This window comes from Cyclospora cayetanensis, unplaced genomic scaffold (assembly GCF_002999335.1).
Source record: "Cyclospora cayetanensis isolate NF1_C8 unplaced genomic scaffold, CcayRef3 CcayRef3_contig_119, whole genome shotgun sequence".
NCBI classification, from domain to species: Eukaryota; Apicomplexa; class Conoidasida; order Eucoccidiorida; family Eimeriidae; genus Cyclospora; species Cyclospora cayetanensis.
Window position 1 is genome coordinate 70,070 of NW_020312058.1, and position 19,366 is coordinate 89,435.

General features: G+C 55.4%; 3 protein-coding genes across 3 annotated transcripts; 1 reads left to right on the forward strand and 2 right to left on the reverse strand.

The window, feature by feature from the left end:
• Positions 1 to 188: 188 nt before the first annotated feature.
• Positions 189 to 6,887, reverse strand: LOC34621227 (trichohyalin). The gene is made up of 12 exons (XM_026336258.1): positions 6,700 to 6,887; positions 6,320 to 6,434; positions 5,869 to 5,997; positions 5,511 to 5,618; positions 5,177 to 5,283; positions 4,874 to 4,949; positions 3,775 to 4,572; positions 2,320 to 3,669; positions 1,836 to 1,907; positions 1,404 to 1,536; positions 1,086 to 1,173; positions 189 to 798 (listed from the first exon to the last, which is right to left on the reverse strand). The coding sequence occupies exons 1-12, from the start codon at positions 6,885 to 6,887 to the stop codon at positions 189 to 191; spliced, it is 3,774 nt and encodes a 1,257-aa protein (XP_026192043.1).
• Positions 6,888 to 9,747: 2,860 nt separating this feature from the next.
• Positions 9,748 to 12,117, reverse strand: LOC34621225 (ice-structuring glycoprotein). The gene is made up of 4 exons (XM_026336259.1): positions 11,629 to 12,117; positions 11,226 to 11,496; positions 10,918 to 11,114; positions 9,748 to 10,737 (listed from the first exon to the last, which is right to left on the reverse strand). The coding sequence occupies exons 1-4, from the start codon at positions 12,115 to 12,117 to the stop codon at positions 9,748 to 9,750; spliced, it is 1,947 nt and encodes a 648-aa protein (XP_026192044.1).
• Positions 12,118 to 13,512: 1,395 nt separating this feature from the next.
• LOC34620531 lies at positions 13,513 to 18,633 on the forward strand. The gene is made up of 10 exons (XM_026336260.1): positions 13,513 to 14,312; positions 14,617 to 14,696; positions 15,034 to 15,244; positions 15,613 to 15,653; positions 15,718 to 15,866; positions 15,998 to 16,056; positions 16,196 to 16,379; positions 16,695 to 17,188; positions 17,429 to 17,543; positions 18,367 to 18,633. The coding sequence occupies exons 1-10, from the start codon at positions 13,513 to 13,515 to the stop codon at positions 18,631 to 18,633; spliced, it is 2,400 nt and encodes a 799-aa protein (XP_026192045.1).
• The last annotated feature ends 733 nt before the right edge of the window (positions 18,634 to 19,366 follow it).

Consider the following 19,366-nt stretch of genomic DNA (forward strand, 5'->3'; position numbering starts at 1 on the left):
TGGCTTACAAGAGAGGGCCACTGTGTAAGCGACGATTCTACTGCACTTCCAGGCAGCGAGCAATGTGTGTTACCCGAGTTGTACACATTGGAGCTGTGAAGCGACTGTCAAATAACCATATATACAGAATTACAGCTTACCAAATGGAGTAGAACAGTTATTGGGGGAGAGAGCTACGCGGCGGTGGTTTACGAGTCCGAGTCACTGCGGGAATACGCTAGGAAACGCCTATGTTCAACATCGATGTACTGGTTAGCCGTAGGGCCCCTATTGGCGCGCATGTGCATTAGAATCCGCTGCCGCGGCGCAGCCGTCTCCAAGACTCCTTTATCTGCAAGATGCTTGGGCAGCTCCTGTCCACTCTCTGTCGTGAAACTTGCAGTGGTGGGGATTGTCTCCGCAGAGCGGACTCCTGTTGGCCCTTCCGTGGGGGACACTTCGAGGCCAGACTCACTTGAACTTATGCTCGGTTTCCACCTGTCACAGCTACCCAGGTGCTCAAGGCTCATACCTGACTGCCGACGTTGCCTCAGGCTGACAACAGCATGGGGCCTCGTGGTTGGGCCATCGCTGTCGCTTGAGGAAGATGATGGAATTACAGGTTCTTGCTGCTTTGCAGGCATATCGGCAGTGTTCTTCCTAAAAATACCACTCTTTATTTGCTTGACCAGATCCAATGGATTGGGGATGTTGGGGATCATGTCTAGCAAGTCTCCAACCCGCGGACTGCTAGAGGTACTGCCAAAGCTCCGAAAAGTAGCCCCTGACGCCAAGTCGTGGATATTCAGTGCCACGGGGCTGAGTAGAATACAAACGCATGTGTGTAATCTGGCTAAGGTAGCAAATGAGGATCAGCCAAGATAACCTCATTACAGGCCACTGCACCCGCGATTGCAGTTTTCCACGCACTCAAGTGACTTCGTGTACCTTTCAATAGTCATCCAAACTCAATATGCTGCATTGACCGTGGAACGTTGCACAAAATGCTGGCAAGCCGCTATGTGTACAGAGCCAAAGGCTGTTCCTAAAGCCAGATAATTCGCCAACTCGCGGGGATAAATGCAAGGAAAGTTGTGAGGACTCACCGGTACATTTCCACTTGCCTCAGGTTCCGCCTATTGGCAAAGCAACTGGATGTGATGCCCCCAGAATTTTGACTCGTCATGTTCTTCTCTTTTTTAAAGATGCTGAACGAAGAAAGACGTAAAAGCAAGTGCAGGAACATTCGTGCACGCCAAGGAGGAACTACGCTGCGATCGCTCAGAACAGTGCCACTTCTGCAGCTGCAGTGTGTTAGTTCGCTCTCATAAGATCTATGACCCTGTGCGGAGTCTCGTGGGCTATATCTGTAGCCTACTTGTTTCCGAATGAGGAAAGCTTCAAGAGCTCCAGGGTGTGGCTACTGTCAGATCCATCCACAGTAGCGGCAGCAGATGGGGCCTCTTTTGGTGCCCGGCGGAGGGCCAGATGTCCCAGCCGGATGCAATCTGCTCTAGCTTTCCTTAGGGTGTCCGTCGCTCTCGTGAGGATTTCTTCCTGCACCAGGCAGTTAAGTGCATAGCGCCATTAGCCATTAAAGAGATGAAGCACCAGAAATGGCATCAGCATGCGAAGCGGAGAGGTAATTGACACTTGAGAGGTGCAGCTGGGCAATTATTCACAAATCAGGATGATGGCTGAGACCAGTTAAATGGGGACGAGAACGGGGGGAACGAAGACAAGGACAGAGCCCCTGGTCAGCTAGCCCCCTGTTGAGCTGCCCTCCTAGTGCCACAAAAAATAATGATCCGCTCAATTATGCATATGGGGGGCAAAGAAAGAAGCAACCAGTTCACCTTCTCCATGGTGATCGCCTCGTTCAGCTCCAGCATTGTCTCTACTTGGACTCTACGATGCTGCAGCTTTTTCTGTTAATCACAGGAGCAGCAAAACAAGCACTTCGTACAGAGTGATGAACTGCCACGGGCAGCTGCTTGATAGATTTTATTAAAGACTTTCCCTAATGCTGAATACTTCGTTGAACGATACAACGCAAGCTGCTTCTCTGGTCTCAGAATATTGCCCCTAAATGGGGCAAATACAAAGTTGGAAGTGACAGCACATGTTGAGGTGTAGCCCTTTAATGCTTCCTCGAGCTACGGTTATTAGGCCACACAGTGGTCCGACAAGTCATAAGCAAAAAAAAGCAGCACATAAGCGCTAGTAAAACCTTAGATCAGTGAAACAAGAGGCAGTAGTATACCTACGCATATATCGAGTTCCAGCCAAATAATGACAGTGTGTAGGTTTCAACAATAAGCGATCAGCCACGGCACTCACCTCTAGGGCCTGAATTTTGGTTTCTAAGTCTCGTCGAGCGAGCGTCTGTTCATTGGCTCTCCGCAACACTTTGTCGGACGCTCTCTCCAGTTCATTATATTGTAACCGCAAGTCTTCCAGCTGTTGCCTTAGCTGCTGTGATTCAGTTGAAACGGCAGGCTGCTCCTCCCCTAGCCCCGATTCGACGTCCGTTTTGGATTCCACTGAGTTAGTCTCGACAGCAGCTGCATCAACATGTGTGTTGTGAAAGTGTCCTTTTATGTGCTCCTGGAGTTCAGCCTGCGCTTTTTCTGATTGATCCAGCTGCTGCTGAAGGCGGAAAACTTGTGCTGCGAGGATCTTGCAGTTGGCTTCATGTTCTATTGCCTTTTGTTGCGCATCGCGAAGCAAGTCCCCCTGCTGTTTCTGTTGCTGTTTTGCGTTCTCGGTCTCCTCTAATAGCTCCGTGACATGCTGTCGGTGCTTCTCCAGCTCTCTCTTCATCTCCTGAGATGCAGCCTCCTGCTCTGCCAATTGCTGACTGTATCGCCTCAGCGTCTCTGTTACGGATGCCTCAAGCCCTGCTTCTCTTGCGGGATCCGTCTCCTTGGTTTCCCCCAGAGAAAGAAGAACCCTCTCCAATTCTGCCTCTCGTTTGAGATATGATTCAACTTCTCTCTCTCGTTCAGCTGCGTGCTCAGAAGCAGCGGCGCATTGGGACTGCAGCTGGTCGACGCACTGCTCCAGCCGCTGCCGATCCTTCAACGCCTCTGTCAGGGACTGCTCAGTGGCATGCAGTTGCTTTTTAACCTCCGCAGAGTGCTCTTTCTCTGTTGACAGGTGCAGCTGCAGCTCTTTCAGCTGTACTTCCTGCTGCTTTTCAGCTACCTCCTGCTGCTGTGCGTGCAGCTCCTGCTGGTGCCTGAGCTCGTCTGCTATCTTTTGAAGCTCTGCAAGTTCTTGCGTCAACTCAGCCTTCTCTCTTTGCAAACGCAAGGCCTCCTCTTGACTTTCGCGCAGCAGCTCCTGTTGTCTATCTCCCTCGGCTTCCTGCTGAGAGACAAGTGCTGATAAGCGTTGCTGTTGCTCTCTTTCGAGCTGCTGCCGCTGCTGTTCGAGTTGAATCTTGTGCTGCTCAACCTGCGTTTCTAACTCTTGTCTATGCTGTTGTAGTTGTTCTACTTCTTGCTGTCGTCTTTCGAGTTGTTCCGCCAGTTGGTCGCGCTGCACATCCCGAGCTCGGGAGGCTTCTCTCTGCTCCTCTAGCTCAGAGTGTAACTGCTCCTGCTTCTGCTTCATCTGTTGCAGTTCATTCTCGAGCTGCTCCGCTGCGCTCTCGCGTGATTGTAATTGTTGTACCATTAGAGCATGCTGCTGCTCAAGGCCTTGGCATTCATGCTCTCGCTGCTCGAGTTGGTGTCGGAGATCGGTTTGCTGCTGTTGCATGTGCTGTTGCATCTGCTGTTGCACTCGCAGCTGCTCCTCCAGCTCACCATAGTGCTGCTTCTGAAGCTCAAGCTGTTGCTGCTGCGTCTCACGTTCCTGTTGCCGTTGATTTTGCAGCTGCTGAAGCTGTTCCCTCTGCTCTTCGGTTTGATGCTGGAGTTCCTTCTCAGAAGCTGCAACAGCCGCACACCTTGCAGAGAGCTCTCGTTTAGTCGCTTCCTGCTTCTGCAGCTCGAGCTGCAGATTCAACAACTCGTCGGCCTTTGAATCCCTTTCTGCAGCCAACTGCTGTTGCAATTGTCTCAGGACCTCGCATTCTCGTTCCAACTCGGCTTCTCTGTTTGCTGCGCGATTTGCTGCAGTTGTCTCAGCCTCCCTAAGACGCTGAGTTTCCTCACGTAGCCTCTGGAGTTCTAATTTGGCCTCAGCTTCTCTTTGGGTGGCCTCCGTCAAGGCCTCCTGCAGCGTTCGTGTCTCTTCGTGCTGCTGCTCCGTTCCTTCGCTTGCCAGTTCTGCAGCCAGGCTGCCTGACGCTTCTGCTGAGACGGAGCTTTGAAGGCTCGTGACTCTCTCCAGTCGCCGATATTGGCGGGGAGGAGGAGCTCCGAAGGCCTTCATCTGCATCTGCGCGGCCAGGCTGGAAGGCCTACTCCCCTGACGAGAAGCAAAGTCTGGTAGGGCAGATGAACCCGGAAGCTGGGTGCTCGAGGCCAGGTGGTGCAGTGGCAGCTGCATGCGGGGTGTCTCCTGCTGCAATACTCGCACGGCCTCCCGCAGCCCCTCGATCACTGAGTCTTTCTGAGCGCTCTGCGTCAGTTGCCGCTTCAGCTGCATCCAGCCACACAGACAATCCTCACCATCCCGCAGAGCTGCTTGCGTTTCTATGTGGAGCAAGAAACTAGCTGCCTAGCAACTGACTGCCCTCCTGCTCGCATGCATAAAAAGCAGCTTAGGCATGTAGGAACTGTCTGTCTGATTCCAAGTTCAGGTGGGCCTGTAGCTTGCTCAGAACTTGACATCAGACGGGCAGCTAGGCAGGCAACTAGGTTGGACAGCAAAGTAAGCGGCTCCTTTGAAAATCTGGAGGGCGCAACTGGCATCAAGACTCCAACCCTAACAAGTGCCTTACTTCTTTGTTCGCTTTGTCGAGTTCCTTTCGCAGCTCTTCAGCTGAACCTGCCTTACACAGCCGACGACCGGCACTGCTGAGGTGCAGAACACAGCAACATGTACCATTGTGTCTGACGTGCAGACGCCGATAGCAAGACAAATGTGTGTAGTAACAGTCAATGTATTGGACAAGGGAGCGCAAATGATTGTATTTCTTGACCACCCGCCGTCTTCTAATTCCCCGAGTTGATGCTGAGAGTGACTCATAAAGCTATGCGAAGCTGCGACTAAGACTCACGCGCTTATGGAACCAGCGTCTCGCGTCTGTGTAGGAGACGCAGGGAGAGATGACTGCTCGACCTTCGCTTTCAGGCTTGAGCTGGCGGACTGTACGGCTTGCTGGAGGAGCTCCACCTCCTCGTGAAGGGACTGCACCGAACAGCGGTGGTACAAGAGGGGGCAAGCCACACCGCTTAAGAGAGGGCAGCGAAAAATACAGGGAACTACGAACGAGCAGCACGCAGTGTGATATGCTTCCTCTCCTCCTGCCGTTACCACAAAGGTCACTCTGGCTGGCATTGTAGTCCCACATACACAAGCAAGTGTGTATGTGTGTGTGTGTGGGTTCTGAATGTAAAAGGCTCAGCATGTCTCACGCCATTCTCAGCTCTAAGCGTTTCAAGTTCTTTCCGTAGCGCTCGCTGCTGCAGCAGCTCCTTTTTACTTGTGTCTAGCTCACGCTGAAGCTCCTCTATGGTTTCCAGCTGCAGCACACCCATATTTTTCCCAGCCTTTTTCTCAACCTCAGTCGCCGCTGACGGAGTAAAACACTGGACTGACTCGTATGCCCTTCATCTCACTCTAGACCGCAGATACGCATGACTTAGCTAGCTACAGAAGGCACGAACAAAAGGCGGTGCAGTTGCCGGCAACAGGGTCGATAGCCCTTCAGGGGTGTCCAAGACAAATTACTGGCCGGGTGTCTTTTTGGTGAGAGGCAGTCAATAGAGTCACCTGTTTCTGCTCCTCTGCGCGATGTCTATCGAGCCGATCCAGGAGCCCATCATTGGTCTTGTGTTGTGCCTGCAGCTTTAGAACACACAGAAGCGAAAAGAGGGAAGAAACAAGCTTCGCAGCGCCGTGCTTCTTGTTTGTTTATCGCATTCTGGTTCATAAGACCCTCTCATAGCTAAGGGAACATTTATCGACAGTTTTGGCGAGGTTCATAGGCCCCTCATGACCCCACATAGGTCAGCAGAGAAGCGAGTCCTTTATGTCTCACAGCCCCTCAGAGGATAGCTGTCTCATGATGCCATATGTTGTACAGTCCTCTCATCTTTTTGCTCCGTGTTTCTGAGCGTCGTTTCATTCTGCACACGCTTGCTTGAGGTCACGTAGATTGTGAAATCGCTCTCCTATCCAAACCTACCCGCCTCATGACCTCCTGAATCTGCGGCTCCAGTACTGAGATAAGTGCCCCGTGCAAGCGGGCGATGCAGCGCTCTACTGATGGCTTCATACTGCTTGAGCCGGCGAGGTCCCCCAGGGCAGCGTGGCCAGGACTTAGATTGGGGAACTGGCTAAAGGATAGCGAGCTGAGGTGTCTCGACGCTGAAAAGTGCCACACCAGCAAGCAGGAGCAGGAGCGGCAGCGACTTTAACCCTGAAGTTGACGATCCTACAGCTAATGACGATCCTACAGCTAAGGGACAGGTGACTTGTGGGGGCAGAGCAATCACGGAGACGGGCAGAAAACACAGGGAGTGACCTTTGGGAACCAACGACTACCGCGCTGCATGGAGAGGCAAAAGGGTCAAGCTCTTTGTTTGCCGCTCACAAAGCAACCGTGGTAATGACGCATTGCTGCCGGAGCCCTGGCTCAACTGAGGAGCAGTCTCCGACCGAACCTCTTGCAGCTCTTTGCAAAGATCTTCAATCACCGTCTGCATCTCCCCCAGCATTGCAAGCTCCACACAGGCCTTACTGGCCTTCGTGGGGCCTTGCAGCTCTCCATCCGAAGATACAGCCTCCATGTTCGCGGGGCAAAAAAAGAATCGCCCGAGGATTTCTTTAGGGATCTACAGACACCGTATTAATGCCTAAGAAACCCCCTTTCCCCCCCTCTCCCCGAAAACACAACCGTTAATATTCACGGGCCTCCTGCTGCCTCCAGAGGGGCCCCCGTGCACAACGCACAGGGGGGCCCCTCCGTCCCATGGCCGGAACCTGCGTGACCCCTTCTCGCGCTTGACTTCTTGTAGTGTCCTAACAAGAGAAAGTGCTACGCCTGACTGCGGAAGTAGAGGGGCTGCAGTTCTGGACGAATCTCACAGTTTGCCAAGCGAGGATTTATTGAAAGAGTCCCTTTAGGCTACTCCAAGTCTCCTTAACGGTTGCAAATGCACCACTTCTCGATGACCAACAATAACGACACAGAGAGCGTAGACGGCTTGAGAAGACCTAACAGACGGGCTTGTCGCTGCTAGATGCAATGCAGCTCTGCAGCTGCTTCAAGGGGCCCAGGCTGCAAATGAGATTGTCTGGGAAGTTCTTCGACGGACCTCACAGGCCATACAGCGGCTGTTTCCAGCAGAAAACAAAGCCTAGGAAGCTATGGATTGCCGATGAAAGCCCTGAGAAGCTAAAGTCAAGGGCGGGCCTCAGTGGTGCCCCGTGGCTTGAAGCATCTCAACACTGAGATGGTGACTTGCTTTTATTTCCTCGAAGTTTACCAGAGCCCTCCCTTTCATCCTCAAAAAATCTAATTTTGATCTGTGAGGCACCAAAAATATATTTATATTCTGGCTTGGGGCCCTCGCCGGTAATTAGCGGTGGCGACCCTGGGGGCCCTCTGCCGAGATGCAGGGAGCGCTAGGACGGCAGTCTTTTGTTGCTATCTCGAGCAGCTTTGGACACAGTGGACCTCTGCACCAGAAAATCAATCCTAAATTCAGAGCTCCAGGAGCCTAACTGGAAAATATTAATGCTTTAGGTCTCGCACTTTTCCTTTGCGCTAGTGGTGCAAGGAGGCACTAGACCAATGGCCCATAAACGAGGGTAGGGAAACATTCAAAGGCGCTGTACTGCAGGACTGCTTTGCAGAAGCATGCTCCTCAGGTGACTCTTGCATAGCAATTATCAATGCCACCACCCGTAACTATCAGTAAGCCCAGTAATACTAGCACGCACTGGTCGTAATGTGGCACACGCAATCATGAATGCTTTGCCACGAGGAGGCGCGAAAATCAGGGGCCCCCGAAGGTGGCAGCTTTAAACGGGCATGCATGTAGAGCCCTCCTACTGTGGTAAAAGGGTTTCCAAGGGGTCTACCTACCCGTCGACACAAGACGTGCGCAAGAAGAAATGTCGACAGTGAAATCTTTAGACACGCGCGAGGTGCAGTCATTGAGACCCCTTGGGCCCCCACGAAGCGCGATCACGGGTACCCAACGAGTTTGGGGGCAAGGGCACTAATGGGAAAGCGACAAGTTAGCCCTCGTCCAAACTCTACTTGTCAGCGTAAGGGTGGGGCCCCCCCTGGGGGCACCTGCCGGGGGCCCCAGGCAGCAGCATATCCCACAGGCGCGTGGAGAGCACCAGGGAAAGCCATTGCCACTCCATACTGGGGACCGCTCTGCATCCCTGCACTGTTGAGTTGCGGCCTTAGGGCCCCCCCCCCCATGTGCTTTTGTTGTTGCGTGAGGCTACCAAACGTCCCATCCCGCTGCACAGATGGGGCCCCCGTGGGGGCCCCAGCTACGCTGCTGCTAATGACAGAGGAATGGTCTTCGTCGCTAGAACCAAACAATTCTACTGAGGAGATGCGAGAGGCGGGAGAGGACTGTGCCGCCGCATTAGGGTTACTTGCGTGGGGTCCTGGGGCACCCAAAGCACTACTCTGCGCCATCCCTCCAACTACACTGAATCCAAGAGGCACAGAGCCACCAGCAGCAGCAGCAGCGACAGCAGCAGGCGTTATAAACGGTGTGTGAGGCTGAGATTGGCGAGCCGACGAGGGCTGGGCCTCAGCTTTGGCAGCTCTGGAGGCTAAGACCAAGGCATCCGCGCTGCTACGGCAGCAGAGGTACTCCTGCACCAGACACACAGTAGGGTAAAAGGGACGACAACAATCGGCTTGGGTCTATCTATTCGTGCTCGCATTCCCCCCCTTCCCTCCCCCTTGTTTCCTTCGCCCTTTCCCTCATCAACCTCAGCAGGCATGCAAAAATGCAGGTGTTTCCCTGAAAAACACCCCAAAATAGGCCATACGATACAGGCGCTAAAGCCACCACCCAGTGTCTCCTGCTGCGCGCTTTCTCGGTACCCACAAGCGAAGAACGTGCGACACGTCTCCCCGTCCAGTGGCATACCCAAAGATTGCTGTCTGTAGCTCCTTGGCTCTCTGCAGCTGCAGACAGCGGATCCGAGATCCGCAGAAACAGCCGACGAGCTCGTACTGCCAAAGCCCTCACGCGGCGCTGCCTTGATGCCTTCTCCTCCTGCCCTGATCGCCAAAACACAGAGCAGCTAGCACGACGCCCTCATATGCATGTATGTGTATGCAAGAGTATTCCGAAGTACGCAGATACGTGCATACATACACGTGGAAGTACATAGATCGGCGAATCACAGATCGTCGCACGAGGGAGCTTTATGGCGAGCCGTGCAGGTGGGTTGGCAAGCGCTTGCCTGGGTCTATATATATATATATATATGCATATATAATGTATGTCTATACACGACACACGATTGCATGCGCCTATCGAGGAAAAGGCGACGCGAGAGAAAGAGCAGAGAGAGACATAGTGCCATCGAAGCAGAGGCAGGCAGGCAGGCAGGCAGGCAGGCAGGCAGCGACACAGGAGACTTGCATTTAAGTGGCAAGACAGCAAGTTAACTCTCTGACTCAGAGGCTGCACAGGCCCTGTGTAGGGCCAGTGCGGCGGAAGGGGTGACAGCAAGTTGGTGGAATATGAACTCGAGAGAAGACATACCCTCCGGCTCTGGCGACAAGGCCTGAGGATCGGGGATATAAAAGGAGTGATAAGGCAATAAAGCTCTGACCACCTCCTCCAGAGCAACATAGGGCTCCATGCGTTCTCTTCGCTGCCGCTTGCGGCGAAAAGTGTTTCCCGTGGAAGGCGTTGCAGCTGTATCGGCAGCAGGCTGTTGGCGCGACTGGGCGAGCTCTTCTTCCTGTGCCACCCCTGTCTCCGAGGCGTTCGTCGATTCTGCTTCCCCCGCAGCAGCAGCAGCAGGCGGAGGCACCGCTACGAGGGGGGCTGCGTCGGGAGCTGCTCTTCCTTCCGCTTCGACTGCAGTGGCTTCTGCACTCTCCGTCTTTGCCCCTCCAAGCAGACCTGCTGTAGGAGCTGCACGCAACAGTCCTCTTGCCGCGTCCTCTGCAGAAGACGCCTCCGTTCCAGCTGCCGTTCCGCTGCCCTCTGACTCCTTCACAGGAGGGGCCCCCTGGGCATCCCTAGGAGGAGCTCCTCCCGCGGTGGGGCCTCCTGAGGAGGAGGGGCCCCTCCTCCTCGGCGAAGAGGCCCCTTTCGTCGACTTCGGAGCCACGAGAACGACCTGGAAGGGGGAGAAGGAACGCAAGACGTCGGACAGAACGTAGCGTCTGTCTTCGGCAATCGCCTCGCGGCTGCGCTGTCGGCGTTCAGCACAAAGAATCTCGAAGCGTTTCAACGCGCGAAAGACACTCCCATAGTCCCTCTTCTTGCCACCACTTGCCACGGGAAGAGCCAAGCCCCCCCCTGCGCCATACCGCCGTCGATACCACGCAGCCAAGCTTTCGAGAGGCTCCCCTGGGGTTCGCTCGATCTTGCATTCCTTGGGTGCTTCTTCTTTAGGTCCTGAAACGCCGTCTGCTGTCCCCTCCAGTGCGCCTGCTGTCGCTGCCGCTGTTGCTGCTGGTGTCGTCGATGTCGCTGCTGCTGCTGGTGCTGCTGCTGGTGCTGGTGTCGCTGCGCCTGACCGCGGAGGGGCGAGTGCTGCATACTCACCAGCCTGCGTACCTGAAGGCTGTGGAAGCAGCGGCAGTCTGGTCACCCCCACCCCTGCATTAGCGGTGGGAGAAGGCGTGGCTAGTCTTCCTGCAGCGAAGAGCACAGGCATTTGCACTTGGGAAAGGTGGGGAAAGAGGGGAGGCAGGCGCGTCGGATCGTCGAAAGAGGCCAGAGGGGGCCCCAAGAGATTCCCCAAGCGCGTGCGCTGCAACAGGTAAGACGCATGCGCCATCGCTAGCGGAGCCACTGCGCGAAGGCCTGGGGCCCCCGAAGGGGGCCCCAAGGAGGGGGGAGCCGCCCCCCCCCCCATCCCGGGGGGCACACCCGCAAGCGACACCACGTCGGGGGCCCCCCGACTGGGCTGGGGGGCCCCCTCCGGAGAGAAGAGGCCCTGCAGGCCCCGCTGCGCCGAGGCTACAGCCGCTCCGAAGAGGGCGAAGCGCCGCGTCAACTCCGCGGATTCTGTTGCCGCCGAGCCGAGAGCTGTTGCTGACGCTGCTTCTACCGGAGCTGCTGGGGAAGCAGCGGCACACATCGGTGCTGAGGCGGAAGGGGCAGACGCAGGAGCTGCCGTCGGGGAATGCTGCTGGATACCGCTAAGGGGGGGCCCCGCTGCTGCTGAGGGCTGCTGTACTCCCGCTGTAGAGGCAGCTGGGGTACAGGAAACGGCCGTCAACGCAGAGCCTACGGGGGCCCCTGTAGCGACTTTCCCGGGAGGAAGTGCTGCTGCTGGTAGAGCTGCTGGTGCAGGTAGAGCTGCTGGTAGAGCTGCTGATGCAGGTAGAGCTGCTGCTGGTGGTAGAGCTGCTGCTGGTGCAGGTAGAGCTGCTGCTGCAGGTAGAGCTGCTGATGCAGGTAGAGCTGCTGGCGCTGGTAGAGATGCTGGTGCAGCTGATGCAGGTAGAGCTGCTGGTGCAGCTGATGCAGGTAGAGCTGCTGCTGGTGCAGGTAGAGCTGCTGGTGCTGCAGGTAGAGCTGCTGCTGCAGGTAGAGCTGCTGCTGCTGGTGCAGGTAGAGCTGCTGCTGCTGGTGCACCTGATGCAGGTACAGCCGTTGAAGTGATTAGAGGAGCTGTTGCTGCAACAGTAGCAGCAACAGATGGCGCTTCAGGCAAGTTTTTAAATTGGAGCATTGCCGGGGCAGCTGCAGCTGACGGTTCTCGGCTTTCCTGAGCGGAGGCATCAGGGGCCCCCTCGTGGGGGGGCCCTCCTGCAGGACTGAAAGTTGGAAGAGTGCGGTTCTCTGACATAATGAAGCGCAGTATGCTAGCAAGAAGCCTCAGCTGGTGTACCACATTGCATGAAGGCCTCTTTTCCTGTGGCACCAGGCCTTAGCGCTCGTTGAGGAGCCTCCAGCACCCCATACGGGAGAAAACTTGCTGCCGGTGCTGCTGAAGGTTGCGAGCATCCCTCAATGACAAGCATTCGAGAGCTCTAAAGAGCCGCAAATGAGGGCAGAAAGATCGAAGCGAGTTGCTGGGGGCCCCTGAAGCTCGTGGCTTCGAGAGAGGGAGAGCGCTTTCAGAATTTGCGGGGAACCCCCACTCCAGTTGCATCCCGTCTGAGCAGCCAATGAGGGCCTTTGGAGTTGGAGGGGCAGGCAAAACATGATTTATGCATGCTGGCAAAGCCCCTTTAAGTCGCCGCTGCAGCCGCATGCTGCTGCCGGCGTCTGTCTTCAGCAGCAGCAACGCCATGTTGTGTGTCAGCAGGGAGCGGCATGTGCGCGCATATATATACGTATCACATGCTGCGTTGCATTCGAGCTTTAACTAAAGCGTTCGCTTTAACTAAAGCGTTCGCTTTTACTAAAAACGGCGATATAAGGGGGTATTTACAATGGCGATTTAGAGGGCACTCGCTCGAGTATCGATTTTTTCCCTCTAGGGGCAGAGGCTGCCGTGACCTCTTGTGGCGTGTTTTGGCTGCAAGTGCAGGAGAGCTACCTCCCCCCTACCGCCAGCACCAGTAACAGCTGGAATGAGTCTCAGATAGCAGCACTTCTGGGCGGGCTAATTTTGAGAGCAGCAATCCGACAGCGAACGATCCCACGACTGCAGACACAGGGGCCCCCCTGCGGCTCCTGCCGGAAACGACTTTTCGCAAAAAGAAGTGACAGCAAGACGCGTGTCTGTGCTTGCATCTCCCCCCCCTTTTTTGAGGCTTCGCGTCTTCGCGCGTGCGATGCGCAGTCCCCTCAAGACGCAGAGCTAGCTGCCCTCATCCGCCGACGGGGACGCCTGCCAGTCTCTCGCAACAGCACTCCGCCAGCAGTGAACAAGGTCTGCTTTTTCCAACGCATACGACTACTACTAGCTCCACGCCTTCCGCAATCTAGAGCTCTGCACGCGCGTAGCCGAGGCGCAGTGCGCCCCATGCCTCATGGGCTACTCTCTCAGACACGCCTCCGCACACACCTGAACACACACCTACATACCCAGCAGGAGAGGCACACGCACACACACACACACACACACACACACACATACACATACACACCCCTCCCCCCGTCCACCAGCAGCCTCCCACTTAACGCACTTGGCGAAGTAGCGGCAGTCGTCACCTTTCTTCAGACAGCGTAGTCAGCCTCCTCCGTCTCCGAGTTTGTATGGGTGGCATACACGGGTCCTACCTCAGAGGCGATGATGGATGCCGCACTGCTGGAGGAGCCGCCGATCCTCTGTGAAGTGTTTGCGGACTGCATTCGCCTATCGCATCGGCGGAAAGGCGCTGCTGACGACGAGGTGTACATACACCGCCTGGATACTACCGACGACAGCTGTGGCAACGGCAGGCCGCCCTTGCAGCTCTCTTCTGCGCAGCCTGACGCGAGATCCGAGGCGCCTCGGCGATGTTTGGCCTCTTTTGCGTGTTGGGGTACCTTTGGAGTGGCGTTAGAGCCTTCGGGAGGGTATCTGCTGCTGGTAGAGACAGCAGAGAGAGTCGGACAGATAGGGGAAGGGCAGATCTTTGGAATTCGCTCCTTTAGGGCCCTTGATCTACGCAAGCCAACGGAGCAGCAGCAGCAGCAGCTGGAAAAAGCCTTTTGCACAAGACAGCTGAAGAGGCCTCTGCGTCTTCGGCCTGGAGACGTCTTAGCCGCTGAGGTTCTTGTCACGGATTTCGCTGGATCTTGGCTGTCGAGCAGCTGGAGCAAGGAATGCACGAGCAGCGCCAGCGTCGGCTGCGAAGAAAGCAGCCCCTATCTGCCCTGGATCTTCGAGGCGCTTGCGATGGGAGGCTTCTTTTTCTCTCCCACGTTTGATCTTTCCGTTTCTCTGCATCATGTGTTGAAACAGAAGCTGGCGGATCTTGGTCCTGCTGCCGCAGAGCCAAGAAAGGGGACTGCAGACACCGTGGGCGGAAATCGTTTTCTATGGAATCGCACGCTGCTTCAGCCCCTGCAGCAACATGCGGTAACACTTGGAGTGCGCGCTATTCAGGGGTAGGCCGCTCTTCCTAGTTTGTTCAGTGCTGCCCTCAACCTTGTCTTGACGCTCAGCTGTGTTTGTTCCCCTCCTTCCCGATCCCTCCCGCTCCTTATGTCTAATGCTGAATATTCTGACCGGAGAAACGAAATGGGAAGAAAAGAGGTGTCACTAGACAGTCTCTATGGCGCCTCCGACATCCGGAGATGCACCGTAGATGGCAGACTACGATTAGCGTCTACAAACCTTTCCTCTTCAGTGCCGCCATGGCAGAAGTGTATCCAACGACATGCAGGGGCTTGTTTTCGCGTCTCCTCGCAGGTATGTCGGTTTCGCATGCCTCTGCAGCCGAAGCACCTCGCTGATTCACCTCGTACTAATATCCAGAAAAGACGCCACACGCCTAGGAACGCGTTTTCACAGCCGCGGACTCAATGTGAAAGGTAGGTCTTTAGAAACTTTTCTTTTGACTTGTAGCATTTTTGGCTTTTACTTCTTTTGCTGGCTGGTTTCCTGCGCTTCTGTGCTTGCCCCCTCTTCTGCTGCTCTTCATCGCCACTTGTTCTGCGTGGCGGCGTCGCAGTGTGTGTCGTGTCTCTGAGGCTGTTTTTTCCGCTGCTCTGCTCCTTCCCGACGGAATCGTGTCGTCGCCATGGCTTCTTGACTCCTCTGCATTCCTTTGCAACTCGAAAAAGCCGCAGCAACGAGAGCTTCCGGTGGTGTTGGTGTGACTCAAAGGTGATGCCTCGAACTTCGTAGAGACGGAGCAGCTGCTGCTGCATTACTCTCATGACTGCTTGCCGTCCTGTTGCGCCTTTCCGCAACAGCGTGGCTGCGATACTGGCAGCTGCGGCAGTGCAGACAAACGCACATGGCGCTTAGAAGTACAGAGCTTTCTTCAGCTGCGGGGTTCTGTTCCGCTTTTGTGGCAGCAGCCGCCTACTCTCAGGTGTGTTTCTAGCGGTTCCAGACGGCGAAACAGACACTAGAAACGCAAGGAAGCCACTGCAGTAGAGCTCTAGCAGTCGCAGCCTTGACAGCAACGCTGCGAGTGCACGAGGTCAAGGAGAGGCTGTGCGCTTTTAGTGCGGCAGTAAACGTCTCTCGCGGGTTGTTTTTTTGGACGCTAGGGGGAAGGGGGGAAAAAACACCTTTGCTCTCGTGGGGTCGACTCCTCACAGCCTGCTGCACAATTTTAGAAGCGGTGGCAGCGGCAAGAGCAGCAGCAGCAGAGGCGGGAGACCCCCTGAAGCCGCAACAGGAGCGACCGCGCAAGAGTTTTTTTGTGCAATTCGCTGCCTTTTTCCGCCTTCTCAGCTGGTGCCCTCCTCCACACCTCGACGGCGCGCTGAGCGACAGTGCAGCCGCGGCAAAGCGGCACTTCGATGCATTGAAAATGTAAGCCTGCGTCTATCCGGCAAGTCCTTCTCCCTGTTTTTGCTGCTGCAGGTGTCTCTGCCCCTGCACATGCTTCCGAAGGAATTGCAGGAGCTGTTTGCGCGTGTTATGGTGGCAGGTGCTACGGCGATATAGAGGCTGTAAACCTAGTGGACAAGAAAGGCTGGCAGCGCGTATGGTTGTTGTTTCCACGTATTGCTTCTCCCCTGTTGAAGGCTTTCCTGGTGTGCTCAAGAAAGCATATCATCGCCAAATGCGTAGGGGGAGGGGACTCACTTGCTGTTGCGTTCGGTGTTGTTCGCAGTCACTCGGCGAGAAGATGGAGGCAGTCATTCTCCCTTTGCAAGACGTACACTACACCTGGTGCGGCATGTCGAAAGGAGGCGCCCTCGGGATAGGCCTAGACGCAGCACATGAGGAGGGGGATTCCCGCTTTCTTGTTCATGGTTTAGGGGCTTTTACCGCTTGTTAGTTGGCAGTCTTTGCATGTGGTGGTGTGCAGGTTCGACTTCCACGCGGAGTGCCGCAACATGCAGTGGGAAAACGTGGGCAAGCTGTTGCATCAGCTGCAGCCGCGACTTAGCTTGCACGGCTGTCTGCGCGTGTTGCTGGTGCCTGATGATGCAGCTGCACCTGCAGCAGAAGGGGTGCTCGTTCCAGGATGGAGGGTAACTCAGGCAAGTGGAGCCTGAAGCTGCCCTCTCACGTGCTTTGCCTGTTGTGTGTCTACCCTGTTGCGTTTCGACATTCCCCATTCGCGCTCTGCCTCCCTGAGCCGTTTTGTCTCTTGCTCCCCCTTTCCCACCGTTCGCTACCCTCTGCCTGTAAAATACGCCTTCGAGGGTCCCCTGGAGAGAGTAGCAGACAGCGGCAATCCTTCTACGCCACGCCGCCTCTTGTTTTCTCCCTGCACATGCAGCAGCTGCGAAGCGCAGTCAGGAAAGCCCTCAACAGTGGCCAGCCTGCCATGCGGCCTCGCAAAGCGCGTGTGTTTTTTTCAGGTGTACAGACGCCAGAAGGGCGTCATCCGCACCAACTGTGTGGACTGTCTGGACAGGTCCAACGTTGTGCAGAGCATCTTTGCGAGGGCAGTCCTTCACAAGCAGCTCTCCATCGTTACCCCAACGCCTTCGCTCGCTGCTGCGCCTGATAAGGCTGCAGCAAAAGCAGCTGCCACGGAAACGGAGGACGCCTTTGCTCCTCTCACGGTGTCGGCATCTGCGGAGAACTCTTTCAGGACGCTGTGGACTGCCAACGCCGATGCGCTGTCTATACTGTACTCCGGTATGAGATCATCGCCAGCAGCAACAACAACACTAACAGCGACAACTGAAACAACACAAGCAGCAGCAGCAGCAGCAGTTGTCATAAAGGCTGTCTGCTGCCGCGCGTTTGTGGTGGCTGCAGGAACCCCCGCTTTGAAAACAGATTTCACAAGAACCGGCAAGCGCTGCCTGTGGGGGGCCCTCATGGATGCGAAAAACTCGTGCTGCAGGTGCTGCTGGTCCCCTGTGCAACTGTGTTCAGGTTCTTGTTGATTCGTTGTCTTGGCTGGCTGTACTGCTGCGTCTCTCTAGTGGCTGTTGTTCAGCGCGTTGCTTGTCTCCTGGTCTCTGCTGCTGTTCCCACATTTTAAAAAATTAAAAAAAAATTCCTAGCACCTTGTCCTGCACCTCCTGACGCTGCGTCTACTCCTGCGGCTTTTGCTGGTGGTGGCGGTGTTTCTGTGTTGAAGGTATTTTCTGAACAACTTCTCGGATGGCTTCAAGGAGGATTGCTTGCTCTTCTGCTCGTCTCCGTTTATTCGCTTGCCATTGAGGCCCCCCAGGGCCCCGGGAGGCCTTCGCCGCGTGGCAGCAGAATACCTTTTGCTGCTGCTGCTGTGTCTCTCCGTGACTCCATTTTTCAAGGCTGCAGGACTGCTGCATGCAGCAGGTGCTAGAGTGACGCGGCTGGTGCTTATGGGGCCAGAGTTTCTCCTCCGCTCAGGCTTGCTATTGCCGGCTCTCTTTCAGTCGCTGCCTCTGATCGGTTGGTTAACCTGTAACCCGGGCAGTCTCCTCGAGCCACTGACAGGCGTTCATAATCCGAAAATGGCCCTTCAAGAAGGCTCTACAAATGCTGTCATTGATGCTCTGGCGTTTCTCGGCGGCTGCCTTCTGCTTCTTGTTGCACTTATCCTGGGAGGCGCGGCCTATGTACGCCTGAGACGCGACGCCTGCATCTCCTCTCCCGTCCTGCAGCAGCAGACAATTTCGAACTAGAGCTTGTCGCTGAGCACGCAAGCAAAAGCCTTCTATCGCAATTGTTACGGGTAGCTCCAGGACGCCAGGCTGACCACTTTCCTACTTGTAGATTTTACGAGTGCCGCGGTACAAAAAAGCCACACTGGGAAGAACGATTTTTAGGCTGTAAGGCACGTCTTCAGGGGCTCCCCGTGCAGAAAATAGCCCAACACCGTTGCTGCTGCAGCTTTACACACAGCTGCAAACGTCTGCCTTGTAGAGTCCCTAATTGAGGCCTACTACGCACACACACGAATTGCGGAGAACGATATTTATAACGGAAGATGGCCATGTTAGCTACGCCGTTCTCCAATTGTGCATCGCAGCCTTGACACGAGCAGACTGTGTTTCTACGTTTCTCACTCCAGGAAAGGAGCTCAATTTGCAGCAGAGTAATTGCAAAGAAGGCCCTAGCCTCGGGAACTCTTCCTGGAGCTTTGGCGCCTCGCGTGAAGTGTTTTTCGTCCCGTTTCTTCGCTCCGTTCTGGAATTCAGCGAGAACAAGGGAAAGGCTATTCTCTACAGGGAGCGGCCTAGAGACGCTTTATCGCATTTTCTGATGCTAGAGGGCGGGGCAGGCAAAGGAAGGCCAGCAGCCTGTTGGAGGCCTCTCACATGCTATGCTGCCTTCTCGAATACGCAGACTCGTGCCTGACTGCCTCCCGTTTCATGCGTCTCCGTGCTTACCCACATGGCTTTCAGACTAGCCTTTCGAGGTCTCAGTGCGGTGGCAAGCAGCACGATGCCCTTTGGCACCCGAAGTGCTCTTCGTCCGTCTCCGCAGCGTGTGAATGACAGCTACAGCGGTCGCATGTGCCCCCACACATTGATCTTCTTAGCAGCCTCACTGCCCCCTCTGACCTAAAGACCCCATCGTGAACCTCAATGGCCCTAACTCTGCAGTGGGTGGCGAAGCACGGTGCAGGGAGAGGCGGAGTGTGGCTGCTCTAGAGGAGAAATGCATACGCGTACGCAGAGCGGCATGGGTGCGCTTTGAAAATCTCTGGGCCCTATTCGACACGTTAAACTGTCGTTACGGGGGTAGGCGCAGGGTATTCCTATTCATCGCTAGTGTAGGAGTACCAAACAACACACCGGCGTAAACTGTATCTGCCGCATGTCAGTGTGTGACTTTCCGCCGCCACAGCGCATTTGTATTTTCCCCCCTAGTTGGTTTGGACAATCCATTAACCCGTATTTAGAAGTAGAATAAAACAGTGTGGGATCTTCACGGCTGCCGTCGGGGCTAACAGACCAGGCCCTGTAGAGCTCCCCGAGTGCCGAAGCTGGGGGGTTGCGGTAGGGGGCTTCCAGAGGCGGGAAGGAAGCCTTAGCATGTGTCAGCCCGTGGTTCTTTTGCTTCGAATGTGTGCTAATAATAGGCGGGA

Coding starts and splice junctions, on each gene's coding strand:
- LOC34621225 (XM_026336259.1), bottom strand. CDS start 12,117: ATGTCAGAGAACCGCACTCTTCCAACTTTCAGTCCTGCAGGAGGGCCC. Junction 11,497..11,628: donor CTGCATCAGCAGCTCTACCA/GCAGCTCTACCT, acceptor GCGGGAGTACAG/CAGCCCTCAGCAGCAGCGGG. Junction 11,115..11,225: donor GGAGGGGGCCCCCCAGCCCA/GTCGGGGGGCCC, acceptor GCCTTCGCGCAG/TGGCTCCGCTAGCGATGGCG.
- LOC34620531 (XM_026336260.1), top strand. CDS start 13,513: ATGGATGCCGCACTGCTGGAGGAGCCGCCGATCCTCTGTGAAGTGTTT. Junction 15,245..15,612: donor CAGCAGCCGCCTACTCTCAG/GTGTGTTTCTAG, acceptor CCGCCTTCTCAG/CTGGTGCCCTCCTCCACACC. Junction 15,654..15,717: donor CGACGGCGCGCTGAGCGACA/GTGCAGCCGCGG, acceptor CTATCCGGCAAG/TCCTTCTCCCTGTTTTTGCT.
- LOC34621227 (XM_026336258.1), bottom strand. CDS start 6,887: ATGGAGGCTGTATCTTCGGATGGAGAGCTGCAAGGCCCCACGAAGGCC. Junction 6,435..6,699: donor AGCAATGCGTCATTACCACG/GTTGCTTTGTGA, acceptor GCTATCCTTTAG/CCAGTTCCCCAATCTAAGTC. Junction 799..1,085: donor AGGCAAGTGGAAATGTACCG/GTGAGTCCTCAC, acceptor TATTCTACTCAG/CCCCGTGGCACTGAATATCC.